The following is a 21,689-nucleotide window of genomic DNA, read 5'->3' as shown; positions in this document are numbered from 1 at the left end:
CACACGGGGGATTCATTAATAAGTAAATGATGCTAGTTATGTTAAATTTGAAGCCCTGTTGGCCAATCATTAATTGACTACTTTCATTCCGATTCAAAGTCGATTTTCTGAATTTTGTTCCTTCTGACGCTCTGCAGATACAGCTTCAAAAATACTGCTGCAACCAGTGAATATCTATATTATGTCTACTTGAGCTTGCAGAGCTCGTCACTGATCACATCACTGGCACTGGCAAGAAAGAATAATGTGGCTATGATGTGTAGTGCATGATGGGATATTAGCCTTCACTTAGATTGTGGTGGAATTTTCCCCCAAAAATGGCAAATATTTTTTCCCAGAGAAACGAGCAGGTTTTCTCTCCAGATCTTCTGACCCTTTGTCAAAAAAAGCAGGGGGCCTTTTTTACGCCGTCAGTCTGGAGGGGGTGGGGCATCATGGAGCAGGCAAGCCTGGCTCTAAGTGAAAGCAAAGGCTCCTCCCCACCACCATAGCCAGCACTGGGGCTTTAGTGCCACCATTGTAGGCATCCCCACATAGTGGGAAGTCACCCCCCCCCCCCCCCCCCACCACCACCAATTGACTTCCCTGGAGGCCCTGGCCCCACCCTCAGCACTACCAACCTGGCAGTGTGAGGTTGGCACTGCCAGATTGCCAGGGACAGTGCCAGGGGTCTGCACTGCCATATCACTGACCACACAGGGGCTACGCTTGCTTCTTTGTCCCCCGGTGTGGTCATCTCGCCTGCTGGAGAACGGTAGTGATTCCCAGCAGCATGATGCAATGCCGGCGAGGGGGAACATTTGATGCCCCGGATGATATGGCACATTTAAATCCATACAAATTGATGGAGAGGGTGCAAACCTGATTACATCGCCGGTGGGGGTGGGGGTGGGGGTGGGGGTGGGGGGGGTGGGGTGGGTGGGTGGGTGGGTGGGGGGGGGGGGGTGGGGGGGGGTGGGGTGGGTGGGTGGGTGGGTGGGGGGGGGGTGGGGTGGGTGGGTGGGTGGGTGGGGGGGGGGGGGGGGTGGGGGGGTGGGGGGGGGGGGGAGAAGATCTCATTCTGAGATCTCCATGGCCCAAATCCCGTCAGGCCCTCGTGAGAGTTAGCGGCCATAACAGGACTTGTGCCCAGAGCAAACAAGCTTGGAAAATCCCCTGCTATGTAGCAGATGAGCAAAATAAAACGTCTTTCTTCGTTTCAACCAAGTTCCAGAATGAAATACTAAATTTCAGATTTAAAATTCTAAAAATTATTTTTCTCCTGCTCTTCCAGATAAGGGTCAATGTTTTTTCTGGATTGTGTGTGTGATTTGGAGAATAAGCTAATTTTGTGAATCTATTTTTTTTAACCCAAACTCTACATGTACTTTTCTTAAGGAAAATTTGAGAAGTGGATATTTAGAAAAATATGGTCTTAAATTATCTTCATAATCAACAATTGACTTGATTTTTCAGGGAAGTAATTCCATCATTGTTTCTTCAAAATCACTATTGAAAAATCAATTTTAAGGATTGTATTGCAGTTTTATTCAGAGGCAGTAGAATTGAGCATTTGCCAATGTAATTTCTCCAGAGTATCAGAATTTGCGAGGTGTTAGATCCAGAATTGGTAGTTCAGTAACAAAAAGTGAAGATGTTTTGTAATCCAAATTTTGACGTAGAAAGCTAGTAAAACTATGAAGAGGATAAGACCATTACTTTCTTGGTTTACTACAGCTGGAGCAAAAGGTTCAGCTCCCTGTTTATTTAAGATGGAAACAACAATGGTAACCAAATGTGTAATTTGTTTGCAGTATGCTAGTAAATTCAACAAGATGAATGAATTTTATAGATTGGACACAATGCTGTTTTTATAAATTGTCGGAGGTATTTGTCACTCCTCTGAAGAGCTTTATTGCTTCATGTTCCTTATGCAGGACATCTCATGCTAAGTCAAAATCGGAGGTGGCTGCAACAGCTGCCCACAAAGCTCAGGATGAAGCGCAGCTTGCCAGGATCACTGCCAAAGAGTTCTCACCAACCACCCAACACCCAGGCAATGGTTAGTATGTTAAAAATTTGTTGTTTTTCCATCAGTCTGTTAACTATTGACCAGGGCAATAAATGTGTAAAACAGCATAGAAGGCTGATCACAGTGAACAAAGATAAACACGCGATGCAATCTATGTTCTGATAAGATTCAAATTATGGTGCTGGATTCCATACTGTGCAACAAAGGTTTATTCTGAAAAATTATTGGCAAGGAATCTCTGACTCCTAGAATTATAGAATCACAGAATACCAACAGCGCAGAAGGAGGCCGTTCGGCCCATCGAGTCTGCACCAACCCTCTGAAAGAGCACACACCCAGGCCCTCTCACCCGCCCTATCCCTTGGAGCCCCACCTAACCTTTGGACACCGAGGGGCAATTTAGATTGCACACCTTTGGACTGTGGGAAGAAACTGGAGCACCCAGAGGAAACCCACACAGTTAAGGAGAGAACGTGCAAACTCCACATAATCACCCAAGGCCAGAATCAAACCTGAGTCCCTGGCGCTGTGAAGCAGCAGCGCTAAACCACTGTGCCACCGTGCTGCCCAGTTTACATAATAATCTTTATCTGTGTCACAAGTAGGCTTACATTAACACTGCAATGAAGTTACTGTGAAAATCCCCTAGTCGCCACACTCTGGCGCATGTATGGGTACACAGACCGAATTCAGAATGTCCAGTTCACCTAACAAGCACATCTTTCGGGACTTGTAGGAGGAAACCGGAGCACCCGGAGGAAATCCACACAGACATGGGAGAATGTGCAGACAGACAGTGACCCAAGCCAGGAATCATACCCGGGTCCCTGGCGGTGTAAAGCGATAGTGCTAACCACTGTGCTACAGTGCCATGTAGCATAAGGGGAGCCTGGTTTAATATTTAATCAAAAGAAGGGCAACTTGATTGTGTAATACCATAACACTCGACAGAGGCATCAGTATTCCGTATGCATTCAAGATGTTTCTATTCTGAAGAGAGGCCCACACAAAATTAATTCCAAAGCTCCGGAGACAATATTGATTTCAAGATGGTAATTTCAGATTTTTAGTAGAATTGATAAAACAGTTTTTATATCACTAATACTATACATTTTGCAGATTTTCTATTGAATCATAGAATCCCGACAGTGCAGAAGGAGGCCATTCAGCCCATCGAGTTTGCACTGACCCTCTCAAAGAGCACCCTAAACAGTCTCCCGCCCTTTCCCTGCAACTCCGTAACCCCACTTAACCTGCACATCTCTGGACACTATGAGGCAATTGAGCAAGGCTAATCTACCTAACCTGCACATCTTTCGACTGTGGGAGGGAACCAGACCACCAGGAGGAAACCCACACAGACACAGGGAGAACATGCAACTCCACACAGACAGTGACCCAAGCCGGGAATTGAGCCTGGGTCTCTGGCGCTGTGAAGTAATGGTGCTAACAACTGTGCCATTATGCCATGCTCTAACTTATTTACAGTGAAGCAAAGTTGTCTTTTGGAGCAGTGATCTGAATATTGCTCTGCAACATGAGAAGAACTAGTAGATTTAAATCATATTAAGTAGTATAGTCAACTACAAATCTATTTTGCATTTCTCGGAGTCCTTGAACAATGTACCTCCCTATTTTTTCACCAGGCTCTCTTTCTTGGCCCCTTTATTGTTTTCCTCATCTTCTCTGCTGCTTTACTTATTTTCTTTTACATTTTTTTCATTCTGTGTTTATCTTCCTTTTTCTTAACCTTTCCATGTTTATCCCTTTTTCTCATTTATCTCTGCAATCATGGGGCTCGGGCACAAATTCAGACCACAATAATGACTGGGAAGCAAGAGTTGCTTGCTGGAAACAGAAGGCATATGTCAGCAGTCTGTGAGAATCTGCAGCTTCGTTTGATTCTGTTTTATTCCCCATTGGCTGATCAGCAGTTTCATTAGTGGTGAGCGAGTTAATTAATAGCCTTCACCTCACTTATATATGTGTCTCTGGAAGTGGGAAAGATCAGTTCCCTCGACATACAGTGCAAAATGATCTGATCAGGGTAGTCATTATCCCACAGGATGTCTTCGATGCATCCTATTTCAGCATTGAGATTGCATGTGAGCAAATGGCTCAGTCACTATTTACAAGGTTGCCGATAAGGTCAATCTAATAGCCCGTGGAACTGTGAGCATCCCAACATGTATATTGACCAGTGAAGGTAGGCGTGCAGTAGACCATGGTAGAGAAACCCTGGAAGATTTCTCAACTTCTAGATCAAGGAAAGGTAGTTAATTTGACAGCTCCATTTCAAAAGTGAATTTGAGTGCGAGACGGAGTCTATTAAGGCCCGTAAGGAAATTATTATGTGGAGCTGTGGATTTGAATATAGCAAACATACCGTCTACATATCATGCAAACTCATGAACGAGTCTAAGGCCATCATTTTCAGCACTGAGAAGTATCCAGTTTACCTCAGATTACTCTGGAAGTGTAAGGTAGCTCAAAATTTGAGCAACAGATGACGCTAGCTGTTTCACTCTTCTACAATGCAGTAGCAACACAAGTGCCATTCATCACTAAAAGGATGCTGTTGTCAAGTGTTATGGATGCCTGGTCACCCTTCAACAGTGGCTAAGAGACTGGAACAGATGTCATAACCTTTTAAAGTTTTAATGTGGTGTGGAAAGATTGATTCGTTCCAGGAGTGAAAATATAAAAAATAGGGCGTAGTTATTTTATAAACAAACTTTATTACTGCAGTGCAAGGGTGCCCGGCTGGCAGTGCCACAGTGCATGGGTGCCAGAGGAAGTGCCAGTGTGCTAACCTGTCCTGTCCCTAACCACCCGGGAATCTCTAATGGTGTGGGAGACCCCCTCCAGCCCCCGCCCCATGCCATTACGACTGGTCCAGTACTAAACGGTGCCGTGGCGAGATCTCCAAGGCGCAGCCAATAGGTTCTGGGTGATGGGAGAATCCTGCAAATGCATATTGCAATGAGCCTCTAACGGTTCATTTAAATATGCCGATCTGGATCACGACATTTCACGACTCTCATTAAATCTGGCGAGACGTTTCAAGCATCGCAAATCTCATGAGAGGCCTCATGCGAGATTTAACGGTCTCGTCGTGACACCAAGTCGAGCGCGACAAGGCCATTAAATCACACCCGTGATGTGAGAATTCATGTGGCTTTACCTCAGCCTGAAAATGATCTTGAAACAGGAATGATTTTGCATGTGGAAATAATAGAACATGGTTTAGCTTTGCAATGTCCAATGCAGTATCCAATTCTGTTTGATTTGTGCTACATAAATGGATCAAACCAGGAAGATTCAACATAGCTCAAGCACCAAGCAGGAATTAAATCTAACATTGATCAGGCTGCATTTGACTTTCAGTTCACTGCAAAAAATACCAAAAACTAAACAGATAATAATTTGACATTGGTTAAGACAGGAGGGGGATTAATTTAAACAGTCCTGATTTCTCCGCTCGTTGTTTTTGATTTCTGATTTTCCCCAACCCGTTCAGTTTTGGAGAGATCCAATCCTCCATTAATAACCCCACAGCAAACTGGAGACATGGTGGAATAAGAAGGTTGGTTTATTTTAGACACAGACAAAACATGGGAATGGGTATCGCAATATCCCCCCTTTTTACATTCATCTAATAAAAGAGGGATAAGGGAAAGGGGTTCAGGGCAAAGAGCACGGTAAAAATAAAAGTTATGGTTTCACGTAAGTTCAGTAAGAAAATGTCCAACAAAGATTCGTTCAGGTGGCTTTGTCTGGCAGAATTCCTGATCTTGGTCCTAAGAACTCAGTTACAGGTTGAGTCCATTGAAGATGCAACAAAGTTCTTGCGTGCTGGAAATGAGTTCACTCTGTTATATTACCTGGAGTAATATATGTTACTCATTTGTTTATGTTGAGTTGTACTTAACTTTGATGATGATGAATATACAAAGTCGTCCAGTGAGAACAAATAATTTATTGAGTAACTAATCAATTAACTTGTGAGTCTTCAATACTTTTACTAGTAGTCAAATGATCGAGATTGAATTAGATTAACTATGAATATTATACTTTGTTCTCTGAGCTAACTATACTTCTGTTCTCTAGCCACAACACACCTGAAGCGAGCGGGAAAGCAGATTGAGCTTGTATTTATACTCCCTGTTAGTGTTGCCCTCTTGTGATCTTTAAAAAAAATAAATTTAGAGTACCTAATTCATTTTTTCCAATTAAGGGGCAATTTAGCGTAGCCAATCCACCTAGCCTGCACATCTTTGGGTTGTGGGGGCGAAATCCACGCAAATACTCTAGTGATCGTCTGACTGTACTGACTACATATTAACCCTTCATGTATATACATTTACAGAGATCACTACACACTCTGGCGGTGAAATACAGGGTTCTTTCTGGAGATCAGACTTTGAGAGAAATGGATGTGGAAAGCAGGTTGCTCGCCTGGAGTCTAGTTCTTTTCGGAGGTTGAACTACAACTGACTGTGGAATTCAAAAGCTGTATAAGTAAGGTGCTGGTTTAGCACAGTGGGCTAAACAGCTGACTTGTAAAGCAGAACAAGGCCAGCAGCGCGGGTTCAATTCCCGTACCAGCCTCCCCGAATAGGCACCGGAATGTGGCACTTAAGGGCTTTTCACAGTAACTTCATTAGAAGCCTACTTGTGACAATAAGTGATTTTCATTTCATCTCAATTAAAGGAATTCCAAAAGCTCAACATTCGGTTATGTGACAGGGTGATATTGTGTCGAGCTGAGCAGCTAATTAAGCCCCTGGTTAAAACCCATGAAGACGAGGAGTCATAAAGAGATCTGCCTTTGTCCATAGCTAGCTGGTGCAGATGTTTGTGTTGGCGTGCTGAATTGAATTTATACAATGCAAGGAGTGTTACATTCCAGGGTTTGATGTGTTAGCCTCTTGACCATTTTTCAGAAACTTTAATTTTATCAGTCCAGCCATTTGTCCATTTTTTTTCATTGTAATTTTATAAAGTAGGTGACGTAGATATAAATATAATTTCCCTCTATGTCGTTTGATCATGACATATTACTAACAATTATTATTTCACTGCTCCTGCACTGTCATTATTAACACAATTTTCAATGTAATCATTAAAAATACAATAAATAGGTTTCAGCAGAAGTTCAATCAAATAGAATGAAACTCAATTTCAAGGTTTACAATCCTAGCTTGCACTTTTTCCGTTTAAATAGCAAAGTAACGGGTAATTAAACTTTACCTGCACATGAATATATCTTGGACAACATTAATAGAAAGATACACAATTTCTTTATATACTATGTTAAAATGTCTCCACCTTCCTGTGCCGTGCATTAATTCCAGCCACAATGCTTTACCTTCTTCAGATTGTCTGTAGTTTTATTTTTCCAATTATTTGGTAGCCTCATTTTTTTAACTTTTAGCTCACATCTGTCACAGACTCACACAGTTATCATATTCTTCTTGTGCTTCTCCTAACTTGCTTTAATGGATTACATTGTCTACATATTGCTGTAAACTCTCAAAACTGTTCTTTGAAATATATTTGAACATACTAGTGCTCTATAAATATTCTTCTGTTTATTATAGTATGTTATGTGTGCTCTGGCCAAAGGTAACTCCTTGACTCATTGTCTGCTGATACAACACTGAGCTATTTTCTTTGCAGTTTTTGTCAGTGGTGGCTTGCCATTGCCGTCTATTCTCAGGGGTAGGAGGGAAGTCCCATGTCAGCCAGAATGGGAATCAAACCCATGTTGTTGCCGTTATTTGGAATCACGTATTGGCCATCTAGGCAACTGAGCTAAGTCACCCTAATATTATTCTTTTATAAACTAATATTTCTGAGTTGCTTCCCATTTCAAATTCCACCCCATTGCCTCTAGAATCCTGTTTATACCTCAGTTCGTCATGAGAGGAAATGGTTCCAACGGCACTATTTACCAAAGTTAGAACTCCCATCTTAACTATGCAAACAAACTTGGGAAAATAATCTGATTGCTCCAAGATTCTTCACATTTGCATTAAATTGAGCTTAGATATTATGCTTATTTCTCCCAAGTTTGGGTACTCCCGCTATTACTGACGGAACTGACGGCACTTTTGTTCATTATTGTCCTTTTAAAGTTAAAGGACAGGATTCTCTGTTGGCGGGATCCTCCGCTTCGCCGGCAGCGCACTCACGCTTGCAAATTTCCCGACGGCATGGGGTGCCCACAATGGAAAACCCCATTGGCCGGCTGCCAGAACTATGTGCCCCGCTGCTAGTGGGGGCGCACCGCACCGGAAAATGGGTGTGGCAGGACAGAGAATCCCGCCCCATGATATTCGACAATGCTTAAATGGTACTTAGAACCTCTGTTAGTTATAGTGTCATTTCTGCATCTGGAAAGAACATAAACCATGTTATGTCGGGTTTGTTACAGCTTTTTTCTTCATGCAGATTAGCAATAATTCGATTTTATTAAAATGAGCGTGGGAACTGTTAAATCTGCTAGCCAATGATAATTCTTGGAATATCAGTGATACACAATGAAACAGAACAGAAAAACTCAAAAATATTATTTGCTTCCCTCCTATTTCTCTCAAATTATAACACATGGAACTTTGGGCCTCACGGTAGCATGGTGGTTAGCATCAATGCTTCACAGCTCCAGGGTCCCAGGTTCGATTCCCGGCTGGGTCACTGTCTGTGTGGAGTCTGCACGTCCTCCCCGTGTGTGCGTGGGTTTCCTCCGGGTGCTCCGGTTTCCTCCCACAGTCCAAAGATGTGCGGGTTAGGTGGATTGGCCATGCTAAATTGCCCGTAGTGTAAGGTTAATGGGGCGATTGTTGGGTTACGGGTATACGGGTTACGTGGGTTTAAGTAGGGTGATCATTGCTCGGCACAACATCGAGGGCCGAAGGGCCTGTTCTGTGCTGTACTGTTCTATGTTCTAAAACAACATGACCTTTAAGGAAAAGGCCATACAATTTTTTCTCTTGGTTTCCATTTCTTGGTTTACAAACGCACAATGCTATAAGTTGCATTGTTTCATCATTATATGGAGGGCTCTTGCAACAAAAATTATGGTCCTTCTTCCTCCCCAACCAAATGAAAGTTTGTCAAAAATATGTTTTCAAGTAACCAACGTTCTTTTTAATTGATAAATCTAACTAACCGCCTGGCAACAAGATATATTTGACACAAAAAATACTCGACTTGTATTGAGCAAGTAAATCTTTAGGTTTGCTTGATGTCTTACTTGGCAGGAAACATTTTCGAAACAAGTGCACAAATCTGTTCACTTAACACAGACACACAAGCCACCAAAGTCCTTAAACATCTTGCCATTCATGCTCTAATATGGAACTGATACAACAGTAACCTGCAGAATTATACTTTACCCTCTTCTTCTGAATATAAGTTAGCCTCATATTAGATTCCAGAAACATTATTAAAAAAATGACATTTTTAAAATAGTAGTTCAGCATTCAGAGACCAGAAGATTCCATTATAGAAACTGGTATATAGAATTCAACCACTTTCATTAAAGTCGGGCAGCACGGTAGCATGGTGGTTAGCATAAATGCTTCACAGCTCCAGGGTCCCAGGTTCGATTCCCGGCTGGGTCACTGTCTGTGTGGAGTCTGCACGTCCTCCCCGTGTGTGCGTGGGTTTCCTCCGGGTGCTCCGGTTTCCTCCCACAGTCCAAAGATGTGCGGGTTAGGTGGATTGGCCATGCTAAATTGCCCGTAGTGTCCTAAAAAAAAGAGTAAGGTTAAGTGGGGGGTTGTTGGGTTACGGGTATAGGGTGGGTACGTGGGTTTGAGTAGGGTGATCATGGCTCGGCACAATATCGAGGGCCGAAGGGCCTGTTCTGTGCTGTACTGTTCTATGTTCTATTACAATCATGTGCTCAAACTCAACATTCCAATTACCTATAGGGCCTGTTTTTCAATTAGTTACGAGCTAAATTGTATTATATAAGTTAAAATTATCATTAACAAACTCATCTAATTAAATTCACCCTTGCATCTACATTCATATAATTAAATAATTCTTGTTTTTCACTGCACAATTGTCATAACCTGCACCCACGGGTCATACGCGGTAGGGAAAGAATGTTGAAAACCAATATAAATGGAAATGAGCAAGACATGGCAATTCCAGCAATAAGAGGAGAGGATAATACTGAAAAAAGTTATTTCACTAACAACATCAAAGCTCAAACAATGGACCAAATCTCTGGGCTGGGATTCTCCAAAACATCGGAGTGATGTACTCCAGCGTCAACGGGCCCCCTGGCCCAGCAATGCATCGCTGTTCAGGGGGCTAGCATGGAGCCGGACAACTGCACGCTCCTCGGGTGCTGAAAGGCTGCCCTGCACGGCTGCCACGGGTCCGCGCATGCGTGCAACGGCCGTCTCCGCGCCAGCCCCCGCACAACATTGCAGAGCCCTGCAATGGCCCAGCGCAAAGGAACATAGGCACCCACCCCGGAATGTGTGCGCCTGCCGATCGGTAGCCCCTGATCATGGCCTGGCCACTCTGGAGGACCCCCCAGAGTCAGATTCTCTCCCCCCCCCCCCAACGAGGACGGCACCCGCAGCCAGAACGGCGAGGTCCCGCCGGATGGGACCACATATGAACCACACCGGTGGGACTCGCCAAGCATTCGGCCTGTCGAGCGCGGAGAATTGTCGCAGGGGCCGCTTTCAATGGCCCCCCGACCGGCGCCGTGTCGACCGCGTGAGCACGACTGGCGGGTCCACAGAGAATCGTGGAAGCGCCATCTCGTTGGATTTCTGGCGTGAACATTTATTCTCCACCCCCCCCCGCAGGAGCGCGATTCCGGCGCGGAGGGTCGGAGAATCCCATCCCTGATATGCAATCTTCCTTGTGAATTGCCCAAGAAGTTTGATCTTCAGATGGGCAATATTACTGCCTTTTGGGACCCTCTGCAAATGTCTCCATCTCTGAGTTAGAGTCAGAAACATACTGGACAGAAGTATTACAAATATGGAACTTCACAACACGGTTATTTTTAAAATGACTCCTTTAACTGATTATGGTGGCACAGTGGTTAGTACTGCTGCCTCACAGCACCAGGGACATGGGTTCAATTCTGGCCTTGCATGACTGTGTGGAGTTAGCATGTTCTCCTCATACCTTGTGGGTTTCCTTTCGGTGCGCCTGTTTCCTCCCACAGACAAAGATATGCAGATTAGATGGATTGGCCATGCTAAATTGCCCTTTAGTGTCTCGGGATGAGCAGGTTAGGTTATGGGGTTACGCCGGGGTGGACAGGGCCTGGGTAGAGTGCTCTTTCAGAGGGCTAGTACAGACCCGATGGGCTGAATGGACTCCTTCTGCACCGTAGGGATTCTATGGCTCTAAGATTCAGAAAGTTTCACAACTGCTCCATGAATAATTACCCAGAAAATATTAGACCGATTACAACCTAAAGTAACTCAACTGCCCCCTCCCAACCAATCCCCCCCGACTATTTAATTACACCCCCACCCTCCAGATTACCTCCCACCTCCTGACTACCCTCCCAACTCCCCAGTTGTTCCCAACTTCCCATTATACTCTCAACCTGCTGACTGCCCCCTCTGAGCAGCAAACTGCCCCTAGAACACATGACTATCTTCTCAACCATCTGCCCACCGCCCAACCATCTGCCTACCCTCAACCACTGACTAATCTCATTACCCCCCAACCTGGCTACACACTTACCCACCTACTCCCTACCCACTGACTTATCTACACACCTCACCCACTTACCAGCCTCACCCATTTACCCTCGACCCACATATCTATGACATGCACCTATCCCCTACCCTTTACCCACCTCATCCATCCATCATCTCAACACATAGCCCCTTATTCACCTACCTACCGACCTCACCCACCTATCCACCTCACCTACCTACCCCAACACAATTAACCTCTTACCCACCTCACCCACCTTGTCATTTACTCACTACTCCATTCTCAACAATTTACTCATTGATGAACCAACATTCAGACTGGATATTTAAAATAACCACACCACAGCTATTTTCATAAAAAGGGGGCATGTCTTCCCTTCTACTATGATCCGATGGAGTTCTCCATTGCACTCTGTATTTCTAGTTCGGAAGACCAAAGCAGAAATATGGAGTAGCGTTGGGTTGGGAAATTTACAGATACAGTGGCAATCCTATGATTGCTGCTCCCCAGAAGATGTGGGCCAATATTTTCCAAACTAGATCCATTTGTGAAAATTTGTGAAAAGATACGCTTGAAGTTGCAGCTTTTTTTCTAGATGTTATGACCCCAGCTGATGTTAATAGTGGACAAGTCAGGTTCCAGATTCAAACCTGGCTTAATAGATCCAAACTTTTCTTAGAAACCATGGAGGCCAGTTACTGAACACATTCACAAGAGTCTGCCAGTGTGATTTTAACACAAGGTATAAAATGTTTATTGCACAAGACAAATTAATTATATTAGACGAGACAAAAAGGTTGGAAAGACTTCAATACAAACACCAGAAAGCAATTCAAACTCACATTATTCCTTTTATCACAGCAATACTTTTACAGACACAAAATCCCAGTGAAGATTTCCCACTATCCCAACATAAAAGCTTCTTTCTTGGCATGGCTGATGCATACAATTTTTTCTTCTGGTGGATTTCTGAGCATTCTCTAGATGTTTTTCCCGCAGTTGATATCTCTCCCTGAGACACGCAAAAACCACAATCTAAACTCATCATTACTTCAACGTCAGAGAAACCACTACGTGCATGATTCAACAGACAAATGTTAAAGTCCACTTTTGATTGCGTTTGGCGGGGTATTTCCCACTGACTGCCGCCCTGAGAATCAACCCACTATTCAATGGCACTTTTTTAGCAGGCTTTTATTTGGCCTTAAGGAGTTTCTCCTCACTGGGCCACATTCAGAGAGATTTCCTGCTGGTGAGCTGATCATGTTTCCAAATTCCCCACACTCACAATGGGCGAGAATCTCATTTTAATGGATTTCAATACATTGTGCCAACCAGATCTAACCTGTGCCAAGGGGCAGTGACAGGGGTCAGTGTTGGGGCGGGCCCTCGTAGAGATCCATGGAGAGGTGAGATTTCCAGTTATGTGTGGTGGGGAGGAGCAGACAGCGAGGGGGGAACTTACACGCATGGAGGGGGAATGTTGGTGATATTTCCGCAGTGATTAGGGGGGAGCCCCTGTTGATTGTGCAGGGGGGAAGCCCCCGACGATTGTCCGGGTGGGTGGAGAGCAACCGATGATTGTCAGCAGGAGGGGAGCCCCCCAATGTCTCTGTGATTGGCGTGAGGGAGGAGAAGTTGCACTTCAGTGCTGATCAGGGCACTCTTTAAAGATGGCATTCCAATATCCATGGAGTATGTTGAAGTAAGTTAACGGAGTATGTGGCAACAGCCTTGTTGGCTCTCTCAGGCTCTCTAGGGCGTAATCCCTGCCCACTCATTGTTTTTACTCAGAGAGAAAACTGGTCTGTGCAGCTGGAGAGCTTAGTTTCATCGTACTAATAATCCCTTTGTAACCTTTGAAACACTTCAAGGGTTGTAAAACCTCAATCAAAATGCATGAGTCAAAAATTCTTTCCAGCATCCAGAATACAAAAAACATTTCTTAACATGCAAATGGAAATATAATTAAACTTAAAGTTATACTTTGTTCCTAACACTAGCCTATATGTCTTGTTTTTTTAAAATTCCAATACCTCTCTCCTCATCAAAGTTAATTTCCTTTCAACAAATATTGAGACATTTTTTCAGGCACTGTAAAACTCTCAAAAGAATTTGATCTTTGCCTGTTTCATAAAACTGGTTTACTATTCTTCAGTTCCCTGAAGCATACTGTAGTTCCATGTGATCTGACAAAACATTCCAATTAGACTCTGAAAATGTGAGCTAAGAACTGTGGCCTAGCAATCGGTCTATTCATCTTTCCCTCCACTGTTTGAGTAGAGGTTTTAGAATAAATTGGCAATGTTCTGGTGTGGCGAGAGACATCCTAGGCATTTTCATACACAATGTAATCCAGGACCGACATCACAACAGATATGATTTACGAAACTTCAATGAGAATAATAGCAAATTTTGTATAACCAAACATCCTTTTTTGTTCTAATCTTCAGAAGTTCCTGGGATTTCTGAAGAAAAGAAGGCTGGTATCTGCAGGCATTAATTATATTTTTCTAACTTCAGCTCTTCAGCTAATATAAAGTCAGCAAAGAATTTTCACCTGAGTAAACCCTTTTTTAAAAGAAAATACTTAATCGGATTGGTTCCGATTTATTTTTTTGTTCCACAGTTTCATGGGGTTAAATTCTTTATTTATTGTCATATGCAGATTCTGGCCCTCTCTTGGTTGATGTCAGCATGTGGATTAAATTGCTGAGTATATTGAAACATTGACAGTTACGTACAAGTTGCCAATCATGAAATCGCAGTCAGCAAGTTTCAGCTGGTTTCTGTTCTGATCTGTGTGTTCATTATAAGATGTCAGTTTCGGGATTGATCGCTGAATCTCAGCAGAATTGTTTGTCCGCGTAAATTTCCCATTTTGAGTATTTGAGTGCAATGCATTATTCACTGGGAGCTGGACAAAATTCATAGGTGCAATTTTCACAGTGCAACTTGAATTCGAGGATAGAGGTGTTATCACTGTTTTCTGCTAATTTTCGTTTTTGTCACAGGTCTGAGAAAGGGACAAAGTTAAGAAATATATACAAGTACTTAGTCCTGATTGCTTCCAAAAACATATAGAGTGTGCTAAGCCCACATTTTATTACATGCCATCTGTGCTGTGACCAAGACAGATAAGAATGCAAGCATTATAAATAAAGTGGTTTAATGAACTTTTGTTCATATATTGTTAATAATTAACCATCAGTGGTGTTGTACTGAAGTGATGCATAAGTGTTCTTCTATAGTAGAACTGTAGTTGGTTAAATCATTTATCCATCTGGAAGCTCAAAATTCTGTCAGAAACTTTAGGAGTTGCATAAGGAGTAGAAAGGTGTGGAATTGATGCTAAGATTAGTTTCTGGAGGTCTTGAGTGGGACAACTTGCAAGTGCTGAATGACTTTTTCTCGTTACTTTGCCTTTTTAGCCCTTGTGGAAAATATGCTGTTCACCATCAGGTTGCCATATAAAATCTATAGCTATGTGGGACAATTTATGGGGCTGATGCCCTGATGCCAACTTGGTAACAACTCATACCAACCCATACCCCAAAAAGGCAATTTTGCCCTCACACCCTAAATGCCAAAGCATCCAGTATCTACCATGGGCAGACTTTACGAGATGCTGAGATAAAAATTCTCAGAGTCAATTGCAGACTTTATTTTCATTAAAAATCCATTTATTCATTAAAAACACTCTTATTCATGTCTCAAGGAGGAGGCCAGAGCCCCTTGGGCACACATTAAGAGGAAGATCAGTTGATGCATGTCCAGGTGACTCCGGGAGTGTTCCGTCCATCCGAATCCCCTCTTCCTGTCGCCATTCCAGCTCCATCAACCGAGAAGGGTGGCATTGCCCCACAGCAGAACCCTGAAAGCAGGCCTGGGCCCTCCAGGTCTTAGTCCTCTAGAAGGTGTCCGCCAGTGTCATCACAGACAGCAGGGCATGGCAGACTGCAGGCTGCTCCACCTCCACTGTGGATATTTGGGATGCACCAAGACGTAGTGGCAATGTTAGTTTTATGAGGGCCAGGAAGAATCAAGCACGAGTTGAAGGATAGAAAGAAATACAATTTATTTACAATAACATATATATATACCATACACACACAACAGTAGGCAGAATTCCTGCATAAATAAAGCTGGCCAGTTTGGAACCAGCTAGAGAGGAGAGGAGCAGCAAAGGAGTTGCTGGCAGGTTATAACAGTTAGAAAGGTTAAGAATCGCTAGTTACACTGTGTGGCCACAGTGTTAAGCAGTTGCCACAATTACCTCGGTAAATAAACTATCACTAATGGCATCCTTTCTATGGCTCATTGTTGTGACGAGTTGAGTTCCTGTAGGCCCAACCCGAAAACAGATCCCTGAACAAGATAAAGGCAGTTCCTCAGCCCAGGGCTTCCTCCAAGTGCTTTGTGCAAGGCTGCCAGCACATTGGTGGCATCCCTTCACAGTGACTGAACACATCAGTCTTTGCTAAATCTCAGAGGGAATGAGGATGTCTCCTACAATGCACAGGGCGAGCGTCACTCATTCCAATCCTTGTCCATGCTTGCTCTCTGCACCTTTGAGCTGTAGCTGGCTCCGCTCTCCCATATTTCTCAGCCTCCGGTGACACTAAACCTTATGGTACAGTTCATGAAGGATGACATTATATTAAGAGAGGTGAATTTTCTCCACTGCATCACCATGATATAACTCGGGTCATTGAGAGCAAGCAAGCTGCCATCAGCCAGGCATGAGTCTGACAGGATCTATGGACTGTCCCAAATGTAAGTCATCATCATCTTCCTCCAGTGGGGGGACTATGGGTAACAGCTGCATCCCCATAACAGGAGCCTTACCAGAGAGAGTGCGTGCTGTTTTCAGTCAGACAGGAGAGCAATGTTCACAGAGCCACGTGAAGATAATTGGATGTCCTCATTGGATCTCCTCATCACCCTCCAGGAATCTAACAATAAACGCATCTCAACTCATCTGCCTCATCTGGACATTGCCATTGCCTCATGGCCAACATCCTTTCCCTTGAGGACCCCCTCAGCTTCATCTGCGTCCTCCTCATCAGAGGAAACATATCACTCCTCCACCTGGAGTTTTCCTCTGGATACCCTGGAGTCTACCCCAAGCCTCTCCTGGGTCCTACCACCATTACCCTACAGTCTACCCATGTCTCACCCAACTAGGCCCCGGTAACTTTCCAGTGTTATTCCGGTCTTTCTCCAGTGTTACCCCAGTTTCCCCCGAGTCAAATGTTGGTGTCCCCCAGTCAAAGGCTGGTCACCCCGGTCAAATGTTGGTCATCCTCAATCAGAGTTGGTACTTCCAAGTCAACCCCCTTAATATGTGGAGCCATTCCATGAGAACTGCGTTGACCTCCAAAGTCCCCTCAAAGGGCTGCTCGCCAGCTGCATGCCTTTTGAAATCAGTCATGGTTTGTGCTGTTCTGACATCCCACCACCGTGGATAGATTATTTGATGGAGGGGGGGTTATGATTCTGACTTATTGGCACGATAATGAGATGCAAATGTATTATAATGAGACTCCTGACATTGACCAATGGGAAATGCAGCCTGCCACTGATATGGGGAGGAGATGATCACGGCAAGCTTTCACACTGGCGTAAACACAATTTTGGCTTTCTGATGATATTTTCTTTTTAAAAAAATTTAGAGTACCCAATTTTCTTTTCCAATTAAGGGACAATTTATCGTGGCCAAGCCACTACCCTGCACATCTTTTGAGTTGTGGGGGTGAGACCTACACAGACATGGGGACAGCACCGGCCCTAGGGTTGCTGGCGCCCCGGGCAAGCTGAACTTCGGGGCCCTTCGGGGGGGGGGGGGGCGAGGGGGGGGGGGGCCGAGGGGGGGGGGGGGCCGAGGGGCCAGCGGGGGCGAGGGGGGCGGGGGCGGGGCCGAGGCGGGGGGAGGGGCGGGGCCGAGGCGGGGGGGGCGAGGCGGGGGGGGGGGGGGAGCCCGAGGCGGGGGGGGGCGGGCCCGAGGTGGGGGGGGGGCGGGCCCGAGGGTGGGGGGGGGGGGCGGCACAAGGCGGGGGGAGGGGCCCGAGGCAGGGGGGCGGGGCCGAGGGGGGGCGGACGGAGGGGGGCGGGGGGGGGCGGAGGTGGCCACCCTGGGGGAGGGCGGCCACCGCGCATGCGCTGGTTGGCACCGGCCCAACTGCGCATGCGCGGGACCCGAGTCTCTGGCGCCCCCTAACACATGGCGCCCCTGGCGACTGCCCGAGTTGCCGGTGCCTTGGGCCGGCCCTGCATGGGGAGAATGTGCAAACTCCACATGAGCAGTGACCCGGGGCCGGGATTGAACCAGGATCCTCAGCATCATGAGACAGCAGTGCTAACCAATGCGCCACAATGCCGCCCCTTCTTGTAATTTTTCCGTTCCGGTCGCCGAACGCGCCCGACACTAACGGGAATGGAAAATCCCGGCCTCGTGTTCCTTCTACCATATAATAGCTCATAAAAACAACTATTTCATTCAAATGCTTAATCCATTATAAAAACAAGCATTTGTATTCATAGCTCCACATCAAACAATTCATAACCACTTGGTGCGGTCAATCGAATTGTGAACTGACAGGCATCCCACTGTGTTAATGATAGCTTGTGAAATTCATGCATTGAGCAATATGAAATGCATCTCCTTTCCAATCTGATGGTTTTATTGCTGCTTTGCATGGATTGACCATATTGACACTCAAAGGAATAAATTATCCTGCAGTAAAACAAGCTGTAAATTTGCACTGTCACGCCTTTTCTGCCAGTAAAAAGCTCAACACTAGAACAATATCTTAACCCGTATTTATGTATATTTGTCAATTAGCAAATAGTCATACAATAGTAAATACAATATTCAGAGCAGGAGTTTCCTCAAGTATTGGTAACAATACTGCTGAAGAAACAATCGTGTTGTGAGCACTCTGGGGAGAAGCAACCATACCTGTCCTTTAATCAGTACTACTGCATACTAAAATGTACAAGAGAAAATAGTGAAAAATGATACCCTGAGAAAATGATTGTTTGGAAAAAAAAGGCTTCTGTGAATAAAATGGCTGGATGAACAAACGTTACAAATAGTATACAGCTTCCAAAATCTTTTCAAAGGTTTTCCCAGGTGTTTTATTTTGTCCTCCATTAAGTGCTTATTGATTACACATTTCTTATTTGACCTTCAATCCGTAGCTATATTTTTCCCTCTCAGGTTTTATTTTCATCTCTTCGCCCATCTTCCATACACAGGAACTAGTATCTGAGGTTAAATAAGTCGAGAAAAAAGGAGACAGATGTAGGACAGGAGGGGAGCACTGGATTCAGATATCAGGTAGTATGTTAGTAAATGGAATAAAACACTGGCTAATCCTATGAATCAAACTTACACCTGAAAAAGAGGAAACCTACATATGGGGATCTGATCTAAAGGTGCCTATTTTCATCATGTTTACAGGTCGCACGATGGCATAGTGGTTAGCACTGCTGCCTCAGAGCACCAGGGACCCAGGTTCATTCCAGCCTTGGGTAACTGTCCATGTGGGGTTTGCATGTTCTCCCCGTGTCTGCATCCAAGGGTGCTTGGTTTCCTCCCACAGTCCAAAGGTGTGCAGGTTACGTGGATTGGCCATGGTTAATGCGCACGTTTATGTGGATAGGGCAGGGGCGTGGGCCTAAGTACAGTACACTCTTGGAGGGTCAGTGCAGACTCGATGGGTCGAATGACCTCCTTCTGCACCGCAGGAATTCTATGAGGGAATGAGGAACTTTCATTTTGGTAGCTTTTTATAAGCCCTCAGAATGTCCCAGCTTGCTTCACCATCAATTTAACTTTTGAAATGCAATCAGTGTTGTAATTTGTGGAGAGCAAGATTCCACAATCAGATAAAAGACCAGTTAATACAAGAACAAAACACTACAGATAGAAAGTGGAAATATCCAGCAAGTCAGACAGCCACTGTAAAGAGAGAAAAACAAAGTTAAAGTTTCAGGTCTTATGATATTTCAGCAGATAAAACAGCAGCCTGCAATACCGAGGTGCAGGCAAGTTCTCCTTATTCAATACAAATCCTAAATATGTTCTTCTGTGGTCAACAACTGTCCTTAGTTTGATTGCTAAAGAGCTGAAAGAACTGAGAACTATGCTCCACCCAGTTTTTACAGATTTGGCAGTGGGGTGTTAAATCAGACAATTAGCATATTCAAAACAAAAAAACATCGGTTCCAGGCTGGGGTCCTGGGCACTCAGAATTCACCACAAATGGCAGATGACTTGCTGCACAGGATTCAGCTCCCTGTGTACACCTCACAGAAAATCTATCCTATGTTTTGATTTATTCTGGAGAAAAGCATTGCATTTTCATTTCAAGAGGGGAATACTTTTAATTCATGCAGTGATTTCAGTAAAAGAATTATGTGCAGTTCTGCCACATCCAGTTGTGAATGGTGGTGGACAATTAAACAACTGGAGGAGGAGATTCCACAAATAGCCCAATTCTCAATGATTGGGAGCTGAGTACATCAGTGCACAAGACAAGGCTTAAGCTTTTACAACCATCTTCAGCCAGAAGTGCCTTGTGGTTGATCCACGTCGCTCTTCTTCTGAGTTCCCCAGCATCACAGAAGCCAGTCATCAGCCAATTTGATTCACTGCACATGATGCAAAGAAATGGCCGAAGGCACTGCATGCTGCAAAGACCATGGGCCCGGACAATGGGCAGGATTTACCGGCTGGTCACACCGCCGGGGAATTCTGGTCCCATGCCGGCGCACGGCTTTCCCGGTGACGAGGGATGCTGTCAATAGGAAATCCCGTTGATAATGTTGGGACTGGTAGATCCTGATGGTCGGCCATCTCCACCACCGAAAAGCATGGGTCGGGGCGGTCAATAAATCCCGCCCAATGTTTCGGCAATAGTACTGAAGATGTGTGCACAGAACTAGCCCGTAGCTAAGTTGTTCCAGTACAGCTACAACACTGGCATCTACCTTACAATGTATAAAATTTCCCAGGTAAGTCCTGTGCACAAAAACCAAGACAAATCCAAACCGGCCAATTATCACCCCATCAGTCTACTCTCAGTATTAGCAAAGTGATGGAAGATGTTGTTGACAGTGCTATCAAGAGGCACTTCCTCAAAAATAAATGCTTACTGAAGCTCAGTTTGGGTTCCTCCAGGACTAGTTAGCTATCAAACTCATTACAGCCTTGGTCAAAATGGATTAAAGATCTGGACTAAAGAGGTGAAGTGAGAGTGACTGCCCTTGACATCGAGACAACATTTGATGAGTGTGCATCAAGGAGTCCTTGCAAAATGAAGTCAATGGGAATGGGGGAAAACTCTCAAAGGTCATGGTTGTTGGAGGTGAATACTCTAAGTCCCAGAACATTGCTGTAGGAGTTCCTCAGGGTAGTGTCCTAGATCCAACCATCAAGCTAGCTGTTTCATCAATGACCTCCCTTCCATTATAAGGTCAGAAGTTGGGATGTTTGCTGATTGTTGTACAATTTTCAGCACCAGTTGCAACTCCTCTGACACTAAAGAAGTTTGTGCCCCTATGCAGCAAAACTAGGACAACATTTAGGCTCGGACTGATAAGTGGCAATTAACATTTGTGCCATTCAAGTGCCAGTCAATGACTGTCTCCAGCAAGAGGGAATCCAACCATCTCCCCTTGACATTCAATGGCATTACCATTACCGAATACCCCACTCACAACATCCTGGGGATTACCATTGACCAGAAACTGAACTAGACTAGCCATATTAATACAGTGGCTACCAGTGTAGGTCAGAGACTGGGAATTCTTCAAAAAGTAACTCATCTCTTGACTCTCCAAAGCCTGCCTACTGTCAACAATGGACAAGTCATGAGCGTAATGTAATACTCTCCACTTGCCTGGGTGAGTGCCACTCCAACAACAGAAACTCAACACCATCCAGGACAAAGCAGCCCAC

At 44.6% G+C, this 21,689-nt stretch overlaps 1 protein-coding gene across 3 annotated transcripts in view; it reads left to right on the top strand.

The window, feature by feature from the left end:
- Positions 1–21,689, top strand: part of jph3 (junctophilin 3) — a 211,615-nt gene that overhangs the window by 169,026 nt on the left and 20,900 nt on the right. For 2 of the 3 annotated variants that reach the window (XR_005461789.1, XM_038806526.1), the window contains exon 3: positions 1,917–2,041. Coding sequence is in view for 2 of the 3 variants with exons in the window: in XM_038806526.1 (XP_038662454.1) it covers positions 1,917–2,041 (125 nt within the window). In the remaining variant the exon portion in view is untranslated. Of the gene's footprint in view, positions 1–1,916; positions 2,042–6,380; positions 6,569–21,689 lie in introns of those variants that run through there. The other variant, XM_038806528.1, reaches the window with a different exon arrangement.

Source organism: Scyliorhinus canicula, chromosome 9 (genome assembly GCF_902713615.1).
Source record: "Scyliorhinus canicula chromosome 9, sScyCan1.1, whole genome shotgun sequence".
Taxonomy (NCBI): domain Eukaryota; kingdom Metazoa; phylum Chordata; class Chondrichthyes; order Carcharhiniformes; family Scyliorhinidae; genus Scyliorhinus; species Scyliorhinus canicula.
Note: the sequence above shows the minus strand (reverse complement) of the source record. Positions and strands in the feature narration are given on the sequence as shown.